The sequence below is a fragment of the Pongo abelii genome, chromosome 17, assembly GCF_028885655.2.
Source record: "Pongo abelii isolate AG06213 chromosome 17, NHGRI_mPonAbe1-v2.0_pri, whole genome shotgun sequence".
Taxonomy (NCBI): domain Eukaryota; kingdom Metazoa; phylum Chordata; class Mammalia; order Primates; family Hominidae; genus Pongo; species Pongo abelii.
Window position 1 is genome coordinate 85,158,220 of NC_072002.2, and position 26,677 is coordinate 85,184,896.

At 35.5% G+C, this 26,677-nt stretch overlaps 1 protein-coding gene across 5 annotated transcripts in view; it reads right to left on the reverse strand.

Annotated features, from left to right (window-relative positions):
• The window catches only part of RTTN (rotatin), a 204,391-nt gene that overhangs the window by 128,766 nt on the left and 48,948 nt on the right, over nt 1-26,677 (reverse strand). For all 5 annotated transcript variants that reach the window (XR_008516017.2, XM_024236082.3, XM_054538073.2 and 2 more), the window contains 9 exons: nt 20,488-20,613; nt 19,852-19,968; nt 18,775-18,911; nt 15,486-15,657; nt 12,155-12,254; nt 9,968-10,056; nt 9,467-9,584; nt 5,059-5,155; nt 4,349-4,417 (listed from right to left, as the gene is read on the reverse strand). Coding sequence is in view for 4 of the 5 variants with exons in the window: in XM_024236082.3 (XP_024091850.3) it covers nt 4,349-4,417; nt 5,059-5,155; nt 9,467-9,584; nt 9,968-10,056; nt 12,155-12,254; nt 15,486-15,657; nt 18,775-18,911; nt 19,852-19,968; nt 20,488-20,613 (1,025 nt within the window). In the remaining variant the exon portion in view is untranslated. The remainder of the gene's footprint in view (nt 1-4,348; nt 4,418-5,058; nt 5,156-9,466; nt 9,585-9,967; nt 10,057-12,154; nt 12,255-15,485; nt 15,658-18,774; nt 18,912-19,851; nt 19,969-20,487; nt 20,614-26,677) is intronic.

Here is a 26,677-nt window from a genome sequence, read left to right on the forward strand (position 1 = left end):
CAACAAGACAAAAAAAAAAATAACAGATGCTGGCAAAGATGTGGAGGAAGGAGAATGCTCATACACTGTTAGTGGGAACGTAAATTAGTAGAGCCATTATTGGAAATAGTATGGAGTTCCTCAAAAAACGAAAAACAGAACCTGCATATGATCCAGCAATCCCACTGCTGGGTATATATCCAAAAGAAAGGAAATTGGTATGTCAAAGAGATATATGCACTCCCATGTTTACTGCAGCACTATTCACAATAACCAAGATATGGAATCTACCTAAGTGTCCATCAATAGATGAATGGATTTTTAAAAATGTGGTATAAGGAGTATCATTCAGACGTAAAAAAGAATGAAATCCTGTCACTTGAAACAACATGGATTGAACTGGAAGTCATTATGTTAACTGAAATAATCCAGGCACAGAAAAACAAACATCACATGTTCTCCTTTATATGTGGGAGCTTAAAAAAAAAAAAAAAATGATCTCATGGAGATAAAGAGTAGAATGATGATTACCACAGGCTGTAAAGGATGGTGGGGAAGGGGAGAATTAAGAAGGGATGGCTAATGGGTACATAAAAATTTAGATAGAAGGAATAAGATCTAGTGTTCAGTAGCACAATAGGGTAACAACAGTTAACAGTAATTTGTTGTATATTTCAAAATAACCAGAAGAGCAGATCTGAAATGTTCCTAACACAGAGAATCAATAAATGTTAGAGGTAATGGACATCCTAATTACTCTGATTTGATCATTATACATTGTATGCTTATATCAAAATATCACATGTACTCCATAAATATGTACTATTATATACCCATAAAAATAAAATAAACTCCCCCGTATAAATAAGCAAGCAAGCAAAGTGCTGTGGGATATAGCTGAAGGAACTCCTAAGAGAATGGGGAACACAGTTCCTTCAAAGAAGCAACAATAAAACTGATAGCCAATGTTCCTACAAAAAATGGACTCCAACTGCCAACCTAGAACTCTATACCTAGTGATAACATTTTTTAAAACAGAAACAATTTTTAGATTTAAAAAAAAAAACCTTACAGAAATCATTGCTAATGTAAGTGCACTACATTAAATAATAAAAAACTCTTAAAAAAAAATTCTCAGATGGAGGCAGAAAAACCAAAAAAGCAACAAAAAGTAACAGAAACGACCAAGGTATACAAATCTAAATGAGTATTTACTGCACAAAATAATTATAATAACATCTTATAGAATTTAAAATATGTATAGAATTTAAATACCTGACAATAAAAGAAAAAAAAAAGAAGAGCAAATGAATGGAGTTAATGTGTTCTAAGGTCCTTGCATTGTCCGGGATGTGGTAAAAATACTAGTTCACAGTCAAGGAAGTAAATTATAATCTCTATATTATAAAATAATAATCATCTGTATAAAATATATAGGAATAATGTATATAGAAGAATACTTAGCTGGGCACAGTGACTCATGCCTGTAATCCCAACACTTTTGGGAGGCTGAGGTGGGAGAATTGTTTGAAGCTAGGAGTTCAAGACTAGCTTCAACAAAGCAAGATCCCAATCGCTACAAATAAATAAATAAATAGAATACTTAATGTATATATAACTATAAGTTAACAGCTGGAAAACATGGACTAATTTTAAAAATTAATCAAGAAAAGCCAGAGAGGAAAAAGAAAGAAAAAAACCACATAGGACAAATAGAAAATAGCAAGCTAATAATCTGTATTCAAAAATATTAGAATTCTAGTAAATGTAAAATGCATTAAAATATTCCATTAAAACTGTAAATACTGTCAGATTGGACCAAAAAAAACTCAACTATATACTTCTTAAAAAAAAAAAGTACATTTAAGGACACAGAACAGCTAAAACTACAAGGATGGAAAAATACATATCATGCTAACCACTAACCAAATCAAAGCTGGTGAAGCTACAGTAATAAGAGATCAAGTGAATTCTATATGATGAAGCACTGCTAGAGATAAAGAAATAATTTCATAATGATAGAGACAACTCACCAGCATGTTTACAAACTAAATTACATGGCCTCAAAATACATTGTCAGCCAAAATGACAATGTCGTAGTGGAGATTTTAACATGCCTCTCTGCTACCTGAAAGAACTTCACACACATATAATAGACACAGGGAAGATCTGAACACTATCAATAAACCTGATATATTTTGATACTTATAGAACAGTATATCCAACAACTACTATATATACATTATTATTTTCAAGTACACATGGAACATTTTAAAAAGCTGACCATATGCTGGGCCATAAAGTAAAATTCAACAAACTCTAAAGAATTAAAATCATAGAAAATATTTTCTAACGTCAATATTAAGCTAAATATTAATAATAAAATAACTAGAAAACCTAATAAACTAAATCTTCACTAGTTACCCCCAATAACTCTAAACAACCCTTGGATCAATGAAAAAAAATCACAAAACACTTAGAAAATATTTTGAACTAAATAATAAAATATGGCATATCAAATTCATGGAATATACCAAAAGCCATACTTAGAAACATTGATAGCTTTAAATGAAAGGGTGGCTAATAATCAATGGCCAATCCTCCAGTAAGTTAGCAAATGAACAGCAAATTAAGTCTGAAAAAACATAGAAGGAAGAAAATAATAAAAAGCAAAGAGTAATACATCAGGACCACTTTGAGATACCACTATACATCCATCAGATGGGCAACAATTTTTTAAATGACAACATTACTGTGATTAAAGGAATAATAAAACCCTTTCTCCTCTTTATGGACAAACATGATCTTGAGCTAACTCTCTGTCCCTTTACCCAGTAAAATCAGATAGATATGGAATGTCAAGAATTTACTAAGCTGCTTTGCTTATGATGAAAATGACGCCCCACATCTGGACTGAGGCATCTAGGAATAAACTATAAATGCATGATGGGATGTCACAGCTCTGAGCAATCTTGAGTACTGTGGCTCTTATAAGCAACCTGGAAACTATGCCTACAGCACACTTACTAGAGACATATTTTCTATTTGGGACATGAAGCTTCCAAGCCAAGACAGCTCCCAGCACCCACATATGTGATCTCATTCTAAGCATGACTACTGCAGTCGTGTGGGTTTTATTATTTAGCCAAACCTAAACACCATTAAGACTGGTAATGCAAATACCAAAGGCTAGTGAGGATGTGGGGCAGCTAGTACTTTTCCACTGATGGTGGGAATGTAAATCAGCACAACTTCGTAATAGTGTTTGGTAACATCTACTAAAGCTAAACATAAATATCCTGTATGCCAACAATGACACATGTTCAAGAATGCTCTTAGCAGTCATTCATTCATAATAACCCAAAACAGAAAACAAATTAAACGTCCACAAATAGAATGGTAAATAAAAGTGTTGTATATTCTTAGACAGAATACTACATAGCAATGAAAATGAACCAACTATTGATTGCTTCATGCAGAAACATGGACAAATCTCTCCAAGTTGAGCAAAAAGCCAACATAATAATGCACTCTATTTATAAAGTTCAAAAACCAGCAAAAATAATGTACAGCAATAGAAATTAAAATAGGATTACATTTTGGGGTGGTAGAAGGTAATGAGAAAGCACAAAAAGGGTTTCTGGTCTGCCAGTAATATTCTATGTCAATCTGTGTGAGATAAATAAGTACGTTTACTCGGAAAAATTCAAGGGCTGTACCCTCATGACTTGTATGCTTTATGTACAATATATGTCAATAAAAACATTTACTTTTTACAAAAGTCTAAAGAGACATGAAAACCAAATACAATGCAGAACCTTAACTGGTTATTGCATTCTGAAAAAATATATACAAAAGATACTTGGAGATAACTGCAGAAACCACATCATGTTACAGAATTATTTTTAATCTCGTTAGATGGGATCATATTGTAGCAGTTATGTAGAATAATGTCCTTAACTTAAGGATGTGCATGCTGGAATATATAGGAAAGGAGTGAATTTATGTCTGAAACTTATTTCCAATTGGCGGGTGAGGGAGAATTAAATATAAATAAAAATATATATTAGGAGAGAGAAAGCAAAGAGACTCATATGTAAATAATTGATGACTCTAGGCTGAACGACATACAGATATGCACTGTATAGCTTTCAACTTTCCTGTAAATTTGAACGGTATCAAAATAAAAAATTGGTGGTGGGGAGATATACTTACTGAAATCTTCAAAGCACCATTGTGAAGGAACCATGAAAGCCCAAGTTATGGGATTTAAATGCTAAATGAAAATTGTGACAAATTATAGATTTTGATTTCCCTTTCTGTAACAACATTTCATCCTTCAAGAAAATCAGAGAAATAAATCGTTTACCTTCTAAAAACGGAAACAGGCAAACTGAAGACTGATGGCAAAGAAGGTTTATTGGAAGGATTAACAGACCTATTTCATAAAAGAAAAACAAAAACAAAGAAACAACTGAGTAGACCAAGTTTTGTCTAACAAATACAACTTACCTCACTTCGTTGACTGCAAATGAAATCAAGCAGTGCAACTGAGTCTATCATTTAGTATTGAAACAACATGTTTGCTACTTCCTAGATTTGCTTATGAAGAGTAAATTATGTTTAAAAGAAAAATTCCACGTAACAAATGATTCATACAATGCAGTGGTGGGACTAGCAGGTAGACTTTGTGCGTCTCCTCCCACGGATCCTGCTCAAGATCAGTGCTAATTGTATACTATCATCCTAAACATCTTCCGAGGTTTTTTAAAAATCGTGAAATATTAAGAAAAAAAACATAGTTGAAGGTATGTACTAAAAATGTATTAAAGACAAAAATTACTGCAGTAATTTTAAATTTTATATTTAGTAATGTTTAAACATAAAATTTGAGATAGACTTTCTGAGCCAATAGGTTTTTGAATACTGTTTATTCAAATCAAAATTCATACCACATGTGTGTAGCATGGACAGCATAAGCTTCATAAATCAGAAATTTCCATGCCTTGCTATAAGATTACATCAGATACCTGAGATAAATAGTTAAGAGTAAAAAACTTATAAATTCTTATATCTCACCACATATCCATTCTTGATACTTCATCAAATAATAGAAGACAAAATAGTGCTCCAACTTCAGTCACGACAGTACAATCTTCATGAAATATTAAGGAAACTGAATAAAAAGAAGCACAACTTTATGAAATATTTGTACGTCTAGAAAGAATGAACTTCAAATTTAAAATATCTTGATTTGAAGAGAAAAGAAATGCAACATTTACCCAGATAAGGTGACACTAAAACACAGGCTTTCATCTCAAACTTGTGGATGTACAAGAATCACCTGGAGGGCTGGTTAAAACAGTTTCTGATTGGATAGGTTTAGGGTGGAGCCTGTGAATGTGAATTTCTAATAAGTTCTCAGAGGATGCAGATGCTGCCAGTCCAGGAGCCACACTTGTAGATATACTCACTAGACACTGTCTAGTTTTAGGTAATTAGAGAAACAAACTGATACAGCCTCTAAGAAGGTTATGCCGAGTCATGTAATTCTAGCTAAAGTTTCCTCACCAAGAGATCTTATTTTATAACTTTTGCCCTTTACTACAAACGTGATCATAGAACTTGGATTTGACTTTAAAATGTTATCCTTGGGCTGTGTCATTGTTTTGGTTCCTTTTAATTATGACAAGATGATGGAAAAAAGGAAGTGCTCTGAACGGACAGACTTAACACTAGCTCTACCACTTACTACTTAGCTAAGTGCCCTGGTCAGATTCTTTAACATTAAGTCTCAGTTCCCACTTCTGTAATGATCCCAATGCTACAATTTCCTTGAAACCTATGAAATTCTAAACAAAGAAGTACAATGTTATCTCACGGGAATAACAACATAATACACAGTTAGCAAATTCAGGGAAGCAGCAATAAGAAGTTTTGAGAGAAGAGATTTTTCCTAACTGCAGGAAAAGAAAATCATCCTTATGTAATTGGCATGATTAAAAATAGCAATAAACCAAAAAGTAAAGAAACAGAGAACATGTAAAAATTAACTTATAATAAAATAGATATTTCACATCAGTGATGAATAGAATGAACCATAATATTTCCAAATAAATAAGAAATTACAGCAACGCCTTTGCCTGATTTAAAATTTAATTTTTTTAAACAACACTCGAAACACAAGAAAAGTGTTTTCAATCTGGAACTAGAGAAAGTCCTACTTGAAGAGTATGATAAAAAATTGCCCAACTGCCATAACAGAAAAGTTCTGTTTCCATAAAATATTTAAGTTTAAGGTTAAAAATATAATAATAAATAAATTTAGAGGATAGAAAAGTTGAGAGAAAATATTAATCACATAAAATCAAGCATAAGGATTGTGCCTATCTTACAATAAAAAAAACCCTACAAGTCACTAAAAAGAAATTAAATACAACAGGAAAATAGGTAATCCATAGATTAAGAAATTTGAATATATATGAAAAGATAACTTCACTAAAACTAAAATAAGAAAATAAAACAATTATATATTTTTACCTATAAGATTAAAAAAAAATTAATGAGACATATTCAATGTTGGCAAAGTTGTAATGAAAATAAGCATTTTTAAACACCTTTGGTGAGAGTGACTTGGAAAGGAACTTAACCATTATCTTATAAAATCTCTTTGACCTAGGAATTCCAACACTGAATGCACAAAGATGATCACACAACATGATTACTGTCATGGTGAAAAATCTAAAACAAATACCCAGTAACACAGCAAACTGAAATTCTGAAACACCAGTGCAGTAGTTTTTAGGGTTTTTTAAAGAATGTATACTCACATGAAATAATATAGAAAGATATTCAAGTTACATTTCCAGTTGAAAAAAGGAAGCAACACAATACTGTAATATACAGAATGAAAACTACATGTAGAAAAAATCATTCAGAAAAATACATTCCTAATGATAACCAGAACAGTCTTCTTTGGGGAAATTGAGAAAGAGAAGAAAATGAAAGCTTTTACAATTTGTATAGTTCTACATTGCCTGAATTTTTACAATGGGGATGTATAGATCTGTGATTATTTAAAACAAAAACAAACAAAGGTAAGGAAGTTTGGATTCTCTCTCAGTAGCAAAGTAAATAACCCAATAACCATTTTTTGGTTATAACCTTGGCCAAGTTGCTACATCTCTCTAGACCTCACAATGAGATGGTATAGTAAATGATTTCTAAGTTAATTTCTAACCCTGAAATACACTATAAAATTGTCATAACATAAAGTTTATAATTCAAAGCAGTGTTATCTGAGAAGTTATTTATTGTACTCCTTTGATCCACTATCCATGCTACAGAAATAATCTTCCTAAAACACATACTCCCCTGTTTAACAACCTTAAACGGCTCCTTACTGCTGTTTAATAAAATCTCCCAGGCCCTGCACGAACTGCCCTCCCTGCCTCATCCCATCATTTCCCCTTCACTCCACACTCCCCAAATCCAGCCAGCTCCATCTCAAACACATCATTTCTCCTACACACAACCATGGCTCCATCTAGAAGTCAATCTTGCCTATTTGAACTCCTACTCATTTCTGAAATTCCATCTTAGATGCCACATTCCCTAGAAACAATCTCTGATACTTTTCACCAACCAATCTGACCAGCATGTCCTCTGGCACCAGGAATCCCCAATTACAAGTATTACTGTGGTGTACTGTATATTTACTTGTCAATGTCTCCAACTCTATTGTAAGCTCCATGAGGGTCATTTACCATGCTCATCAACATAACCCAAGGGCCTAGCATTGCACCTAGCACAAATCATGTGCTTAATAAACGTTTGCTGAGAAATGGGTTTTCTTGGTTAAGCAGCTGGTTAAAAATTAATTTTTCGGCTAGGCACAGTGGCTCACGACTGTAATCCCAGCACTTTGGGAGGCCAAGGCAGGTGGATCACATGAGGTCAGGAGTTCGAGACCAGCCTGGCCAACATGGAGAAACCTAGCCTCTACTAAAAATACAAAAATTACCCAGGCATGGTGGCAGGCACCTGTAATCCCAGCTACTCAGGAGGCTGAGGCAGGAGAAATGCTTGAACCCAGAAGGCAGAGGTTGCAGTGAGCCAAGATCGTGCCACTGCACTCCAGCCTGGGCGACAAGAGTGAAACTCTGTCTCAATAAATAAATAAGTAAGCAAGTAAGTAAAATTTTTCCTGAAACTGAATCCATTAATGGGGGATACTATATTCATTCTCAAACTCACTGAAAGTAATTTCCACAAACAGCAATGAAACAGAAAAACTGAAATACTGAAAAGGGTATAGATTATATTGCCTTGAAATGTGCCTTTGAACCCAGTAGGTGTTCATAATAAGTTCCATGCTTGAATAATTTAAATGAAAATTATAAATGAAAAGGTAAACCAGGAACTAAATTCAAATGAATGAGGTTAATAAGAAGACAATTATTAACAGGATTAAAGAAAACTAAAAATCCATAACTGCTGCTCTTTCAGATGATCAGTCTATATAATCTTATAAAAACATTATAGTCTACTCAAAATGTTATGAGCCTAAACACACTGAATCTGTTTAGAGCTTTACCTGGTTTTAGGGCTGCTACTTAAATAAACTGCATCTTACTCACTTGGCAAGCAGAAGTCAACAGGAGGAAAAAATGCTAAAATAAAATGACTACATTATAATAACATATTTTGAACATAAATCTCACTTATCTCCTATATGCCTGATAATAGACAAGATGAAGCACATTCAGATGCTTGTACATGACTCTTCAGCACATTCAGATGATTCTACATGACTCTTGCAAAATATTAAAAAGCAGTGGCCTAAATCTCTAAGAAAGAAAATAGTACAAAATGTTACCAAGGTCTCCATTGAGAAAAAAAAAAAAAAACAGAGAAGACAGGCAGGACAAAACTACATGAAACGTGTTCATCTAACACCTTACTAAATTAGAATCAAATTAAAATGGGTTTTTAAAAAACACATTTTATAGAATGTAATACATTTAGGCTCAGAGTCATTTAGGATGGTCTAGTTTCTACCCACACAGGTTGAGTCTATACTCTTAACACCTGTCAAACGAAATAATCAGACAAAATGTACCAAGATCCAAAGGTATAAGCAAAACAAGAAAGATGAAAGCGATATCGGAAAGAAGATAGTAATAACAGCAGCTGCAACTTTCTCTCTTTATAGATAATAGTTTACTGTCTGAGCACCAGATGACATCTACATCAAGGTACAAAGAACAATCAGAGGTTTCAGCTTTTCTCAGCTCTAGCCTCCACTCAGCAACAGGATTATAAAGCAATTTCCACAAAAATATTAAACATTTTCCATTTACATTAGTAGTGTGTTCACTAATAAATGCTGTTGTTCTAATAGTAAAATAAAAAGTAAATGTGACTTACAATTAAAGAAGAAACACTTAAGAACAATCTAATTATTAGCAGATTTTCTTTTATTTACCTCTGAATAACAGGGTCAAAAGAGAAGACTGTTGCGAGAGCGAAACACGTATGACTGGATCGCCACATAAAACCTTCCTCAAGAGTGTGAGGCATGGTTGTACCAAACATTCTACAACCTGCGCCAGGAGGAAAAACACAGCTATTTCATTTTCACCAATTATCAGGTGACATCAAAGAGACCATAATATTATCTTACTCTAAATTTTATGCTTTTTCATCAAAATTATCTGAAACTAAAATGTAAATAAATACTAGGAATTACTTTCCACTGAAAGTACGTTTTGTATATACTTCTATCACCTATCTTATGGAAATTTTAGGATTAGTTTTCCTTTATAGAGACTCCACTTTCCGAATTTAAAAAAAAAAATGAATGAGATAGGAGGTGTTACTTAGAATTTAAAATCCAAGTACGCATCCAAATTCTGCTCAGTTCAATTTCAGATCTGATTAATAAAAATAGCCTGTAAAACAATGTCTAGATGCACATTAGCCTTACCTTGCCATCTTGACTCACACATTCATTTAAATACTCAATTATTTTGTCAATTAAGCATAACTTTTTCACCACAGCATGCATTTTAATATCTGTAGATAAAAAAAGTTACTAAAAGTTAAAGAACATTTTTTGTAGTTTAAAACACATATTTTGAAATACTCAGAACTGATATCCACACAATCTTCAAACTATTAAAAATACTTAGACCTGGGGTTGACATTAGAGTATGAAACTTTTAACTTTTTACTTTACGTCTACCTGTCCAATTTGAAAATGTTTAAGTAAAAAGCATATGTTACTTCTGTAACATCAAAAACAAAACTATAAAAAAAGAATTATGGAACTAGTTCAGACTCTGAAAACTATGAGAATTTAAGTATACAAATGAATGCTTACATTTATACATGGCAAATTGTCTTCTCTATATTATTTCATTGACTCTTCCAAATTTATCACCTTCAAATGTTTATAATTCTCCACAAGCTCATGTGTAAAATATGACTTACAACATGAACATTTTTCTATCTATAAAAAAACTCTAACCTCAAACTATTAATAGCAAATATAAAAGGAACAAGATTATAATACACTATATTTCTGGAGAACATGAGCCTCTTTTTAATAAGCATATATTCACATATTATGTTTGTAATAAAAAGTTTTTGTATACACACAAAAAAACTTATATGTGTAGACATGCACACACGCACATACACACACAAATGTTACCAGAACCCAAAACTGTCATTGCTTATATATTCGTTACAAGTATTTAACAACTTGCAGAAAATTTTCTCCTATATTCTCATTAGGAAAAACACATACTCTCACATACTGATATTGAAGTGGTAGCTATCACTTTAACAATCTTTAGCGGCTACTTAAAAAAAAAAATTTCCCTTGCCCCCCAATATAGTGCATACCAAAATTATAAGGCATACTTTTGAAATGTTAACAATATTAAAGGAATACTCTTTAACGAGTTTTTCTTGATCCTTTTTTTAACCAGGGCTTTCCACATTTTCTAGTCTTCTTTTCTGTAGTCTGTGTGATTGTTGTTAAAACTACAAATATGTGGGATATGTTTTTTCAAATAACTCTCTCATTCCAGTTTCCACTAATGTCAAGACAAGAAGTGCTAACCATAAAAATCTTTTTACATAAACTCAAAGTTATCATTTCTCATAAATACTAAAGTACATACATCACATATGGGGAAAAATTCAAAACTAACCCAAAGAACAAAAGCTTTGGAGTAACAACACTACAAACAAAGCTAACAGTGTATTACTCTAGTTGTTTTTAAAAATAAACATTTATACACCATGGAATACTATGCAGCCATAAAAAAGGATGAGTTCATGTCCTTTGCAGGGACATGGATGAAGCTGGAAACCATCATTCTCAGCAAACTATCACAAAGACAGAAAACCAAACACCACATGTTCTCACTCATAGGTGGGAACTGAACAATGAGATCACTTGGACACAGGGCGGGGAACATCACACTCCCGGACCTGTCGCGGAGTTGGGGGCTGGGGGAGGGATAGCATTAGGAGAAATACCTAATGTAAATGAGTTGATGGGTGCAGCAAACCAACATGGCACATGTATACCTATGTATCAAACCTGCACGTTGTGCACATGTACCCTAGAACTTAAAGTATAATTCAAAAAAATAAAAATAAAAGTTTAAAGAAAAGGCATAGCTACAGTGTACTATTTTTATTTTACCTACCACAAAAGTATTATTTGATTAATTTCCCTAAGCAAGATGGTACAAATTGAAAATATGATGCATGCACTCAGTAAACTGAGGAAGGAACATGCACTTGACTATTGGAAGTACGCTAATATTTTAGAAAGAAGATAATTCTATCAAATGGCATTTTACAGGTCAAATAATAATAAGGCATTAGCAAACTTTTTCTGTGAAGAACCAGGTAGTAAGCATGTTGTTAGGCTTTGCTAGACACACACATATGGTCTCTCGCATATTCTTTGGTTTTGGTTTGGTTTTGTTAACAACTCTAAAGACGCAAAAACCATTCTTGAGGCTGTCAAAAAAAAAGGCCACAGGCTGGATCTGGCCCATAAACCATAGTTGCCAACTCCTGCCAGTACCACGTGGCAATCTAAAATTCTATTACCAGCAGTACAGAAATCATTTTCCTTAAAAGACATTACCTTGCATAATCACGGCTAACTGTTCAGCAGCTGACTTTCTCAAAACGAGATCAACATCATCTGAGGTGAAGATTTCATATACCTTTTCAACAGTCTCCAACTACAAACCAAAAAAAAAACAAACCCAAAATTACATTTATCTGCTTCCAATTCTCCAATAAGATTTTATAGTTCGTGCCCTATGAACAAAAGCTCAAAAAGTCAACTTATTTAAATAACCAACATATTTACAGGTAAATTCACACAATGCTGGGTTGAATAGCAGTTCTGTATTTAGGTCTTCAAGGAATTGACACACTGCTTTTCACAATGGTTGAACTAATTTACACTGTCATCAACAGTGTGTAAGTATTCCCTTTTCTCCACAACCTCACCAGTATCTGCTATTTTTTGACTTTTAATAATAGCCATTCAGGCCGGGTGCAATGGCTCACGCCTATAATCCCAGCACTCTGGGAAGCTGAGGTGGGCAGATCATCTGAGGTCACGAGTTCAAGACAAGCCTGGCCAACATGGTAAAACCCCATCTCTACTAAAAATACAAAAGGCCAACATTGTGAAACTCCGTCTCTACTAAAAATACAAAAATGAGCTGGGTGTGGTGGTACACGCCTGTAATCCCAGCTACTCGGGAGGCTGAGACAGGAGAAACGCTTGAACCCAGGAGGCAGAGGCGGCAGTGATCCAAGATCGCACCACTGCACTCCAACCTGGGCAACAAGAGTGAAACTCTGTCTCACAAAAAAAATAAATAAATAAATAGCCATTCTGTCTGGTGTGAGATGGTCCCTCACAGCAGTTTCGATTTGCATTTCTCCAATGATCAGTGATATTGAGCTTTTCCATATGCCTTTTGGCCACATGTATGTCTTCTTTTGAAAAATGTCTGTTCTGTCCTTTGTCCACTTTTTAATGGAGCTGTTTGTTTTTTTCTTGTAAATTTGTTTAAGTTCCTTATAGATGTTGGATACTCAAAGAAATACAAATCATTCTACCATAAAGACACATGCATGTGTATGTTCACTGCAGCACTGTTCACAACAGCAAACACATGGAATCAACCTACATGCCTATCAATGGCAGACTGGATAAAGAAAATGTGGTACATATACACCAGAGTATCATGCAGCCTTAAAAAAGGACGAGATCATGTCTTTTGAGGGAACATGGATGAAGCCGGAGGCCATTATCCTTAGCAAAATAATGCAGGAACAGAAAACCAAATACTGCATGTTCTCACTTATAAGCAGGAGCTAAATGATGAAAACACAAGGACACAAAGAGGGGAACAATGGACTCTGGGGCCTACCTGAGGGTGGGGAGTAGGAGGCAGGAGAGGATCTGAAAAATAACTATTGGGTACTAGGCTTAGTACCAGGGTGATGAAATAATCTGTACAACAAACCCCCATGACATGAGTTTACCTATATAACAAACCTGCACAGGTACCCCTGAACCTGAAATAAAAGTTTAAAATAAATATATAAATAAATAAAATTTGCAACAATGATGCAGCAGGTCAGGAAGGAACTTAAGATCTAAAATAAAGAGTCATCATGTCAAATAAGTTTTCCTTTTTTTTTTTTTTTTTTTTTTTGAGACGGGGTCTCACTCTGGTCACCCAGGCTGGAGTAAAGTGGTGCAATCTCAGCTCACTGCAGACTCAACTTCCTGGGCTCAGGTGATTCTCCTACCTCAGCCTCCCAAGTTGCTGGGACTACAGGCATGCACCACCAAGCCCAGCTAATTTTTTTTGTATTTTTAGTAGAGACAGGGTTTCACCATATTGCCTAGGCTGGGCTCAAGTGGTTCACCCATCTCAGCCTCCCATAGTGCTGGGATTACAGGCATGAGCTACCATGCCCGGCCCCTCTCTTCTTAATATACATTTTTGCTAGGAAGTTATTCATAATCCATTAATCCATTAGCAACCTTACAAAGGTAACAGAAAACAACCATGTTCCCTAACATCTTTACGGGTAGTACCAGGCTAACCTGAGAAAAGTGATCCAGACCTATGACTCAAGATTTCCCTGTTGCTCCCAGAAGCCACCAGCTGGTATTCCCATGGACCTCTCCATTCTTCCTCTTAGAAGACCCCAGACCAAACAGCACTCTGGGACTTGCTGTCCAGCACCCCTTCAAAGCTACCCCCTAGACAAGTTCCTTACTGTCACTTCATGCTAGAACAGAATCTGAGGTGGCAAAACCAGCATCAGGAAAAAGGGACAAGAAAATAACAAAGATGAAGCTCCTTTCTCCCACTCACTGCTATCTTCCAGTCCTAACATGGACTCACAGAAGATGTGTTAGAACGCCCCCTCCCCGCCTTCCTCCATACATCAGGGCACAGGAGTGACTACCAATGGCTTAGTACTCAGGGAAGTCCCAACCAGACCTGGTATGTGGCCAGTGGAAGACTCTCCAATCCTCCTGCCAGCCAGCACTGTCATACAGCCCTGAACACTCAGTTTAGAAGAACATAATGTGTTTCCCCATTAAAAAGCAAACAAACAAAAAAACCGACTGTATCACATGTAGCTCTACCATACTACTACAGGCCTTGGCAAGTTAGTCTAAAATAAAACAGACAAATTGCAAACTTGAGTGAAATGAGAAAGTACAAAACACAGGAATGAATCCATGAAAACAGTGGACTAGCGGACAGCTTTATAGAATTCTGCATCAGTCCAGCATGCTACAGGTACAGTCCTAGCAAAAGACAGGAAAATGTATTTACAGCCACTGCCCATTGCTCCCATTACCATCTGAGCTCCACCTCCTGTCAGATCAGCGGCGGCATTCGATTCTCGTAGGAATGCAAACTGTATTGTGAACTAGGTGTGTGAGGGATCTCAGTTGTCTGCTCCTTAAGAGAATTTAACTAATGTCTGATGATCTGTCACTGTCTCCCATTACCCCCACATGGGACTGTCTAGTTGCAGGAAAACAAGTTCAGAGCTCCCACTGATTCTACATTATGGTGAGTTGTACAATTATTTCATTATATATTACAATGTAATAACAACAGAAATAAAGTACACAATAAATATAATGCACTTGAATCATCCCAAAACAATACTCCTGCCCCGATTCATGGAAAAATTGTCCTGTGAAACTGGTCCCTAGTGCCAAAAAGGTTGGGACCACTGCAATAAATCAACATATCTAGAAGCCAGATAAAGCCAGAACACAATTTCAAACCAGCCCTTAATCCCCATACTTCTCTCCCTCCCCAGGACATACACAAACTAAAGAATGTCACATAAAATACATGCTATAAAAATGTATCAAATTACCACACAGTAATAAACTCAAAATTTATAGTCACCTTAATAACCAGCTCTCTTCTGTCATCCAGTTTGAGTTCAATAGGTTTCTTCACAATGAACAAATTAGTAACTCTGGAGAGAACTCTGGCATCTATTAGAGGACGCTTTGTATCAGCCCCTTCTTCACTGGTAAGATGGAATGCTAAAAGCTTTAATGCTAGTGAACGGACCCTAAGAACACAAAGTACTTAAGTCAAACTTTCGTGATATACAAATGTCTATTTTAAAAGGGCTTGTAATTACAAGTAATTACATATCAACAAAGTACAAGAAGTAGTCACAATTATACTGCCATTACTAGTAACAATTTACTTTTTCTACTAAAAAATCTTTGATATATAATTATAATGATTTATTCAATATAATAGTTATAAAATAAACATCAGAAACAAAAAATAATAACTACAAATGAGACAGACTCACTGAGATTAAATATCAGTAAACTTCAATAAGTACATCTGCAAATTAAATCTATAACTCCTGTCTTCAAATCTAGTGAACTAGTCTCAACCATAAAAAGTATCACAGACCGCTGACCGCAGTCCAAACGTTAAGTTGAACCCACAGAAGAGTAATGACACTCATAACGAAAGTGTGATAACACTACAGTGTATCAAAATCTTATATTAGAGGTCAAACAGATTCCTGTCAAATATGAAAATACAAATACTTTTTCCTTATCTGGAAGGGATTAGGAATAAGGTCAGCTGAGTGGGGAGGTGGGAGACTTTCCAAGAAAAGAGTAAATACTGTATGCCACTAAACAATGAAATAGAGAAACAGAAAAACCACTGAGTGGACAAAGGTCACTGAGGCGGCAGATATTGAGACAACCATGTATCTGTCACCCCTCTGATAGGTTCTTGAACTACCTGGAAACTGGACAAATTTTAAGCAATAATACAAGTTGCCAGGTTTTAAGAACTACCTATAAGACAACAATTAAAACATGCATCATTAGGGTGGCCCTCCTACTACAGACTACAGCAGGTTGCCTTCTGTATGTAGGCCTGCCACCTTGAGCCCCTGTATCATAACTTTTATCTCACTTTATGACAATTAATAATAAAGAATAATTGATAATAAGAGCTATATTCCCCGGTTACACACTAAATGCTGAAAGGGCAGGGCCCATGTGTGTGTTGTGTGCTGCTACGTTCCCACAGCTCATAGATATATAGTAAGACACCCGATAAATACTTCCTGAATCTAACACAAAGTAGATATTTACTGCAATATTGTTAACTGATATCATCTCCAGAGGACTAATAAGTCAGGCAAACTTTCTCCCTCTCCATTTCCTGAGTTACCTCAAGAGAGCTTAGAAAGGCTAAACACCTACCTAATAGTTTTCCTTTGTTCCTTACATTCTAAGCCAATGATATCTGTATTCACATCTGGGGTTGTCAGTTGAGACAGGTATAACCCCTAGCAAAGGTGGCTAGAGATGAGATATGTAAAGCATGTATTTATGCATCTTGTTCTCTGGTATATACATTTAGCATCTTTTTAGGTTTAGTATAGGATGCCAGAATCCGGTTATTCCTATACATGTATGTAATTCTTTAATATTTTTGAGTACAGTCATGCACTGCATAACAATGTTACAGTCAACAGTGGATCACATATACAACAGTGGTCTCATAAGACTATATTACTATATTTTTCTAAACCTTTTCTATGTTTAGATACACTAATGCCACCGTGTTACAACTGCCTATGGTATTCAGTACAGTAACATGCTGTACAGGTTTGTAGCCTAGAAGCAATAGGCTATAAGATATAGCCTAGGTATGTACGTAGTAAGTTATTATTACTTAGGTTTCTGTACAGTACATTCTATGATGTTCACACAAGGTCAAAATCACCTAACAAAGCATTTCTCAGGATGCATCCATGTCATTAAGCAATGCATGACTGTGTATTTATGTATAAGGTACTCTATGAAGCTCTGAGAATATAAAGATTAGCCAACGGATAGGGTTCCTGTCTACATGGAGTTTATGGATGGGTTGGTGGGATGGGGTAGAATTAATACAATAAGGAAAACAAATATGTCATTTGAATTGTTTCAAGTTCTGTATAATAGAGACTTATCTTACCCAAAGAAAGATCTGGCCTTGCCTTGTACTATGCTCCTGGGGGTGTCCTGCCTTAGAATGTCTTTATTAAACTGAGGACCTTGGGCCCCAAAAAGCAAACAAGAAATGACCCCTATTATGTTAATTCTCCAAACTGGGGGTTTGTTCAAGTAAGGAGTACTACACTAGCATGTTAATTAACAGGGAACAGCCTTTCTGCATGTGTAGAAGACAACTCCTGAGAACACAAGCACATTAACTCCCTCTGCCCTACTTCTTCCTGTATCACCCATAACATTACTCTCTACAATACAGAGATATTTTAAAGACTCTATAATTTTCCTCCTTCCATTCTCTTAATAGTTTAGTTAACTTCCACCTACTTCCTTATTTTTCAGTCCAATGATCTGTCTATAAATAAGCTGCTGTATTTTCCTGATGTAAGGTTTGGGAAACACAAATTATCCATTGTGAAAAGAATGTCTGTCCATTCTTCCTAGCTTCTTCAACCAACTATTCCTCTTTATCCCTGCTTATCCATCTCGACTCTCAGCATTTTTTTCTTTTTTCAGTAAGGGAAAATCTAACCACTGTTACCTAAAAATAATAATAGAAAAGATTCATGTTGCAATGACAGAGAAGGAAGAAAAACAGTTATCATTCTCCTTCTTTTCATTAATTAAAACAATGCTTATATTAATGGCAGTCAAAGAAAGGATACGTTTTCAGTTTCCCAAGTAAGAACACAGCTATATGGGATTAAAATACCTGCATAACTCTGGTATATGAGACAACTGGCCTACTATACTTATGAAAAACTTAATATTCAGAACAGATGTTTACAAAAGGATCACTCTGGGAGGCTAACAATTTCTAAAGAGAAGATAGGAATGCGCTATAATTTTTACCATCTATTTATCTCCATGGCTCTCCAACTTGCCTAGGGCACTACTGGGCAGCACTTAGTAGCAGTCCTATAACACAGGCTGATCTGGCAAGGAATAACTTGGCTGTAAAGTGGATGAAACGTCAGCAAGCACATAAAAGACCTTGTATCTGCTTAGTTTCACGCATTAGTTTCCTTTAGTAATGGAGTAACCCCCTCCTTAAAAATTCTTTAGTTTTGTTTCAAATCATATATAGTTACTATACTTTCTTAGCATGTTTCCATTAATCTTTGATGTTCACAAGATTATGTTGTACTCACGATGGCTTTTTCACTAGCAAAAGTCGCAGCATGGACTTTAATCGGGTAGTACACGGAAGAATCTCTTCTGTGTCAGAACTTGCTTTGCTTAGAAGGAGAATGCAGTTACCCAAAGGATCTTCTGTGTCGGCATAGCCCTAATAGATTTGTTTTTAAAGAGAAATTATTGTCTAATTGTATACATAATTTTTCAACTTGAAAATAAGAATTGTATTGTCCTATCAGCAACTCATAAATGTCTTTCAATTCAGTTGAATAAAATCGTTATTTTTTAAAATAACCTCTATGAGCTAAGGAGCCTAAATAAAACTGTATTTAAAAGAAAATACACATACATACAGGAGAACTTCAGGAAAACATGCCAACCTTCTTGACACTTGCTGATTTTTCTATTTTCTAAGATTCTAATAGTGGCACCTCCCCTCGGTGAAGCACCTCGCAGATCCTCAGCCAATCCCCACCCTAAGAAGATGGAGTGCTCTAAATGCTACACGCATGGAATAGGACCCTGTGAGTCTCAAGGCACAAGGCCCGGGCTCTCTCCTCTAAAAGAGGACTGTGCTTATGATGGCATTTCTGAACTCCACCTTTTCATCCAAAAGAGACAGGAACCTGACTCCTTTAATGTCCAGAAGGATTGCTTTAAAAAAAAAAAAGAAAAAAAGCTGCTTCTAGGAGCATGTTAATTAAGGTATCACTCTAATCATACATATGCATGGATGGAACTCATGAGGCAAGTTAGTTATGTAAGGTCTCCTTAAAAAGCACTGTTAGCTCTGCCTAAAAGCCTTTATATAAGATTGAGTTCTATTTTTCACAGTCAATGCTGTGAATGCACCTCACTTTTTAACCTCCCACCCAGATATATAAAATATATACAGACAAATTAGCTATCCTGGTTTAACTTTCTGCCAGAAACAAGACAGCCACCCACTTCCTGTTCACTTATCCCCAGCACCTTCACAGCTTCTCTTCATTTCTCTCACAACTTGACAGTTTAGCTGTTTGCATGTATTTAAATCAATCACACCCAGCCAAAGATAAATGGTACCATAAAAAGTGAATTTCACAGAATACCTGTAGTATTGGGATGACAGGACAGAGAGATTCAATAAACTTGTTCCAGGTCAGTGCTGTCATCATCAATCGTCCCTGAAGCAGGTATAACAGAATGGCCTTGGCAGCAGTGTTCACCTGCTCAACAACACAGACCCGATAAACCAGTCAAATGAGATGTCCCGCTAGGTCACCTGACACACCTGGAACATTTTTAGCATGTGGAAAGATGCTATAATTAACATCTCTTTCTTTCAAATGTTTGTATTTCCACAGCATCATCTTACATTCTGTTCTGTTTTTCTTCCTTAATATTCCTAATTTTTTACCTTTAATGTACATTTGTCCCTTGAGTAAAAATTTCCCTAACTGAAATAATCTGCTTACTACCTGTACTGTATAGTTCTCTACATCTTAGATGAAAAATGTAAGTAAACTGATCTGAATTTTTTGAAATCAAGTGTGTCCTGTATTTTTATTCCCACATTTTATGTAACATTTATTTTTATTTAAATAACACTTCAACTGAACCAATGCACCAAAGACAGGTTTCTTTTTAGTTTCTCACCATGCTACCTAAACTATATTAGAATATCACCTTGATTTAGCTAAGTATCTAAATTACTGTAATATTTTCACTCATGTTTAACGTTATACCTCACTTTTGGGCTCCTGAATGCCGAATACAGAGATTTCATACAGAACTTTCGGATGAAGTAGAAAATGAATTCCATTGCAAAGTGAAGACACAGGTTTAGTGACATTATGGACACCTAAACATTCCTGTAAAATAATATTAAAAAGTATTTTTAAATTAGCAACACCGATTTTTCCAAAAGATCCATCTTTCTTCTGCTTATAATCCCATTTCTATTTTAGTTTTTACTTCATTGAAACTTTTTTTAACAAGAGAGAATGAAAAAGATTCTCCTGTCTAACAGTTTCTTAGTTTGTAGGAGATACATATTATATTACTTTCTGCCAACAAGCAGAATCATGATAAATTAAGTAAACAAACGGCTGAGACAACCATAATCTCTTAAAGTTATTCATCATGACAGACACAAAGGACATAAACACAGTAAGAAACTTATCCTAAGGTATTTGCATTTTACTTACAAAGGTTGGGAAAGAAAAATTCAACATGAAAAGACTTCAGGGACTTCAAGTTATGGGAGACATAACTTTATATACTATATATATTTATATTCTATATATATAGAATATAAAGAATACATATTTTATACGTAATATACCTATTATATATAGTTTTACATGCTACATATTTATATTCTATATATGTGATATATATATGATTATATAAAGTTATCATCAATACAGCTATGTACCTAAAATACAATTACTTTGAACCAACACTTACAGTAACTATCAGGAATTTTTTTCTCAATATGTGATAGAGAATAGTATTTTGTTAGCAGCTATTTAAGGTGAGAAGGGAAAAAAAGCTACTTGAAATATTAATGGAATTTAAATACAATATAGAAGGTAAAAATACAATAAATAATGAGTTACATGAATACTACTTTTTTTCATTCTGCAAATTTCTACTTCCTATTACCAACAATTCAAAGGTCAAAAAGTTACACACATACACTCACATATGTATTTGCATACATTATTTTTCTTTCAACTGTTAACTTCATGCCACAGACAGCAACTTCGTTCGTATTACAAGCTTTTCAAAGATCTAAAGCCTCAGCCCTAAACAACAGCTGTCACCTACCTCCTTAAGATACTTACCTACCATCTAAACTGTGACTATCCCCTTCTGAAACCAAGATTCACTTCCTAAAATTGTCTTATTTTTCTCCAGCACCTTTATTTTTCTTCACATGATTATTCTAATCACCATATGACATATTCTAATCTGTCTCTGGCCCTGGCTTTCCCCTCTTGATAACAATTCATTTTTCAGCTCTCCTTCCCACCACAAGCCCTCACAAGAGTTCGCTGTCCTCAGTCAGTACTTCCTCATTTGCCAGGCCCTCTTCAATGCACATCAGCAGAACTTAGGTTCCTACCATTCCACAGGAGCTTCTTGTAGAGGACACCAACAACCTCAGTGATGCCAAATCCAACGTGTTCACCTCCATTCTCATCTGACTCTTCCTTCTAATCTCTGTCTCCACTTCTGGCTCCCTCTGTTCCCAACTTCTAACTGGTTAGATCCTAGGCGGCCTTCTCTTCCCTAGTCTCTCAGTAGTTGATCCTATCAAGGCTTGTGGCTTTAATATCATCTCTAAGCCGATGACTGAAAATTTTATACCTAATCTGGGCTCCACACTCCAAAGGTAGTGTGGTGCAATGCTTAAGAATATGGGCTTTGGAGTGAGCCTATCAGGGTTCAAAGCCCAGTTTCACCACTTCTAGTTGAATGATCTTGGACAAATTCAAAGTATCTCCGTTTTCAGAAAGAGGTAGTACCTAGCTCACAGAGCTGTTAGGAGGATTCAATGAGATAATATACTTATAAAAGTACTTGATACATAGAGTAAATGCTCAATAAATGTTAGCTGCTATCATTATTATCAATGAAATTATTAGCATTAGCATTATTATATTTAACAGTCTACTTAACATATGCACTTGATATAAAAAGGCATGTCAAACTTAGGTTCAAAACAGAATTCTACCCAATCCACAATCCCATATTTGGGACATCAATCCAACTGCTAAATCTAAAACCTTAAAATTCATCCTTGATCACTCTCTATCTCCTACTCTCATTATCAGCAAGACCAATTAGCTCCACGTCCATAATACCTCCTAAATTCATTTCCTCCTCTTCATCTCCACTACACACCACATCTCATCAGGGCTACTACAATGAAACTGGTCTTCTTGCCTCCATCCTGACCCCCTACAATCCATTCCCCACGACGGGAGAGTGATCTTTTCAGAAAGATCATCAGATCAAGCGAAAATCACTCATAGCATCTCACTGTGCTTAGAATACAATTCATAGCTTTATAATGTTTGTCCCCCTGTCTACTTTTCAGACCCAATCTGGTACCATTTTTCTATTATCTCATTATACTGCCCTTCTTTTTGTTCGTGAAACAGGCAAAGTACATTATCACCTGAAAAGCAGAGGCTTTTTGTTTCCTCTGGCTAGAAATTCTCCTTCCCTCCCTAGCCAGCCTACATAAATTTAGTCCACATTACTAGTCATTCTCTAGTCCTTTATCCTTTCATTGTCTTTACAACACTGTTTTCTTTAAAACACTATATACATAGAATGTATATGCAGTGTTGTAAACTATATATATACATATTCTATACATATAGTGTTATAAACTATATATACATATATACACACACATACACATACATACTTTTTATGTATTTAAAGAATTTTTTTTAATTATTATATACTTCTCTCTCTGTCCCCTATCAGAAGGTAAGCTCTCTGATAAGGCTCTTTTCTGTACTTTACATCACTACAGTCTAGCATATAGTAAAGTGTCCAGTAAATATTGCTAAATGAGTGTTAGATGTAGGTAACATGGAAGTGGTGGCCATCTAATCATCCCTAAATTTAAAAGCTATTTTACCTCTTTACCATACCGTCCTCAAAGTTAAGTCTTACAATAAAAAGCTAACTTGCCTCTTCAGGAAAATTAACCTCCACATTACTAGCATGCTCCTACATTTAGGTAGGTAAAGCTGCAGCAATGCCTTGGAGATTTACCAGAAGACACTGGAATAATATCATCTGACAGACATAGCCAATTAAAGTGAAATGCCTTTACAAATCCTTATATCCAAACCAAGATACTATATCTTTATGACACAGGGGCTAACTACAAGAAATCTCATCATTTGGAGCTTTTGACTTGGATTATTATAACTCCCTGATAATAAATACATATCAATTTTTTAAAACCACATTGCACTATATAGATGATTATCTTTTGTGACAAAAGAAAAATCACAATATTTTGCAACAACAGTGTCAACTAATATAAATTTCCAAATAGTTAACAAGAAAATAAAACACTAAATGAAAGTTCACATTCTTTTATTTTCTCTCCTTTTACAACTAGGATAATAAGGTGAGATTTAACAAAAATATTCTTTCAGTTTAAATTTTGCAACAAAATGTATGACACTTGGTTATAAAAACTATAGTATATTAAAATTTAGAATTTTCAAAATTACTAAAATTCAGTGCATTTTTTTAAAAAACAAATTTGAAACTGACACATACATATTTGTTTCTGACATTCCTTTTTTCCTATCATTCTATGATAGGAAAAATTATCTGGATGTTAATTTTTTAGAACTCCTCTAAAAAATTAACATCCAGATTATTCCTACTTGAAATTCATCATATAACAAAATGATCATATACATCAATAACTCAATTTACACCAAATATTTTCCTATCTGCAAAAATTTTTACTTCCAATAATTATTTAAAATCTGCCTCAAGAAAGATATCAAATCGTATTCCATCATTTTAAATCTCGGGGTATAATAACTATCCCAAATACAGGGATCTTAGTTTCTTGACCTATTTATCTCAATGATACTCACCTGCCCTATATAACTGAGGAACCCTTCTCTTTTCACTTGTTCTACCTCTAAAATCATAAATGTAGGTTTCTAATCTTCTTACTCAACTTGAAATATGGTCCTCCTTTGACCTCCAGTCCATAAACCCTTCTACTTTCTTCCCTGTAGTCTTTACAGCCTTTGGTTCTACAGTCTGTCATTTCAACTACTCAGCTCACTTGCACCACAGGCGTTCCCTCCTCCCCAACAGCAATGAAATAACCCTACCCTTGATCGATCTCAATGTTCACATTCCCAGAAACCACACCAGCTAGCCAAAGATAAACAGGCAAAGTAGAATAGTCTCCCTATTAAGATTAAAGACACAATTGACTAAGCTCTTTATGCAGCCCAAAAATGCTACTATTTGATATTATCAAATATCTACTCATATTAGTCATTTCACACACTCAACATCTCACCTTCAATCTCAAAGAAAATACAGACTCAATAGAAGGAGGCTCCTGCAACTTCCTGTTATATCTAAGCCCACCTAACCCCAATTAGCCATCATGTTTAAGGTCCCACCGCCTTCAACTTTCAAAGGCACTAGCTTCTTTTAATTAGCTACTTGCTACCCACTATCTTCAATGTTTCCTCCTCTGATTCTTTCTCTTATTTCAACATATACAAATGAAAATATAACTTCATTACAAACCCCTTCCAAGGTGCATCACCACTGTCAAATCCCTAAAGGCAAGGCAGAAACAAATATACAACAACTATCTAAAGAATACGAGATCACAAGAAAAAGCTACCCTGCCAAAGAAGACCTGAAAATCAAAATAACAGTATCTGCTACAATAAACAACATAAGGAAGATTCAATAGCCATAACAAGTGGGAGGATTCTAATACAATAATCTAAACAAGATTATAAAATAAATATGTTTAAAATTCACAACATCACAAAAGAAGAAACTAGAGGACTTGTTCCTGGCCTTGAGCAGCTCTTAGGGAAGTGGTGAGTGCAATAGGCATGGAGCAGCCCACTCTTGCAACGATCCTCTAGGATCCTAACTATGGGAGACCCCATGACCTGCACAGACCTTTGAGTTGCAAGGGAGAACTTCCCAATGAGTTGCCAGAGACAGAATCCCAGTCTGCACAGAGCCCAGAGGGTCTGGCGCAGTAATGGCTGCACTGGGGCATAGCCATAGGTGCCTGTTGCAGGAAGTCAGGGACCCCGAACGGAGGGACCCGCTGAAGCCATGGCAGAAGAACGTGGATTGTGAAGATTTCATGGACATTTATTAGTTCCCCAAATTAATACTTTTATAATTTCTTATGCCTGTCTTTACTGCAATCTCTAAACATAAATTGTGAAGATTTCATGGACACTTATCACTTCCCCAGTCAATACCCTTGTGATTTCCTATGCCTGTCTTTACTTTAATTTCTTAATCCTGTCATCTCATAACCCAAGGAGGATGTATGTCGCCTCAGGACCCTGTGATAATTGCGTTAACTGCACAAATTGTAGAGCATGTGTGTTTGAACAATATGAAATCTGGGCTCCTTGAAAAAAGAACAGAATAACAGCAATGTTCAGGGAATAAGAGAGATAACCTCAAACTCTGACCACTGGTGAGCTGGGCGGAACAGAGCCATATTTCTCTTCTTTCAAAAGCAAATGGGAGAAATATTGCTAAATTCTTTTTCTCAGCAAGGAACATCCCTGAGAAAGAGAATGTGCCCCTGAGGGTAGGTCTCTAAAATGGCCCCCTTGGATGTGGCTGTCTTCTATGGTCCAGACTGTAGGGATGAAATAAGCCCCAGTCTTCCATAGCGCTCCCAGGCTTATTAGGAAGAGGAAATTCCTGCCTAATAAATTTTGGTCAGACTGGTTGCTCTCAAACCCTGTCTACTGATAAGATGTTATCAATGACAATGGTGCCCAAAACTTCATTAGCAATTTTAATTTCGCCCTGGTCCTGTGGTCCTGTGATCTCGCCCTGCCTCCATTTGCCTTGTGATATTCTATTACCCTGTTAAGTACATGATCTTTGTGACCCACACCCTATTCCTACACTCCCTACCCTTTTGAAAGTCCCTAATAAAAACTTGCTGGTTTTGCGGCTTGTGGGTCATCACAGAACCCACCAACGTGATGTCTCCCCCAGACGCCCAGCTTTAAAATTTCCCTCTTTTGTACTCTGTCCTTTTATTTCCCAACCTGGCTGACACTTAGGGAAAACAGAAAAGAACCTACATGACTATTGGGGCAGGTTCCCCGATAGGTGCCCATCACCCAAAGCTTGACATACTCC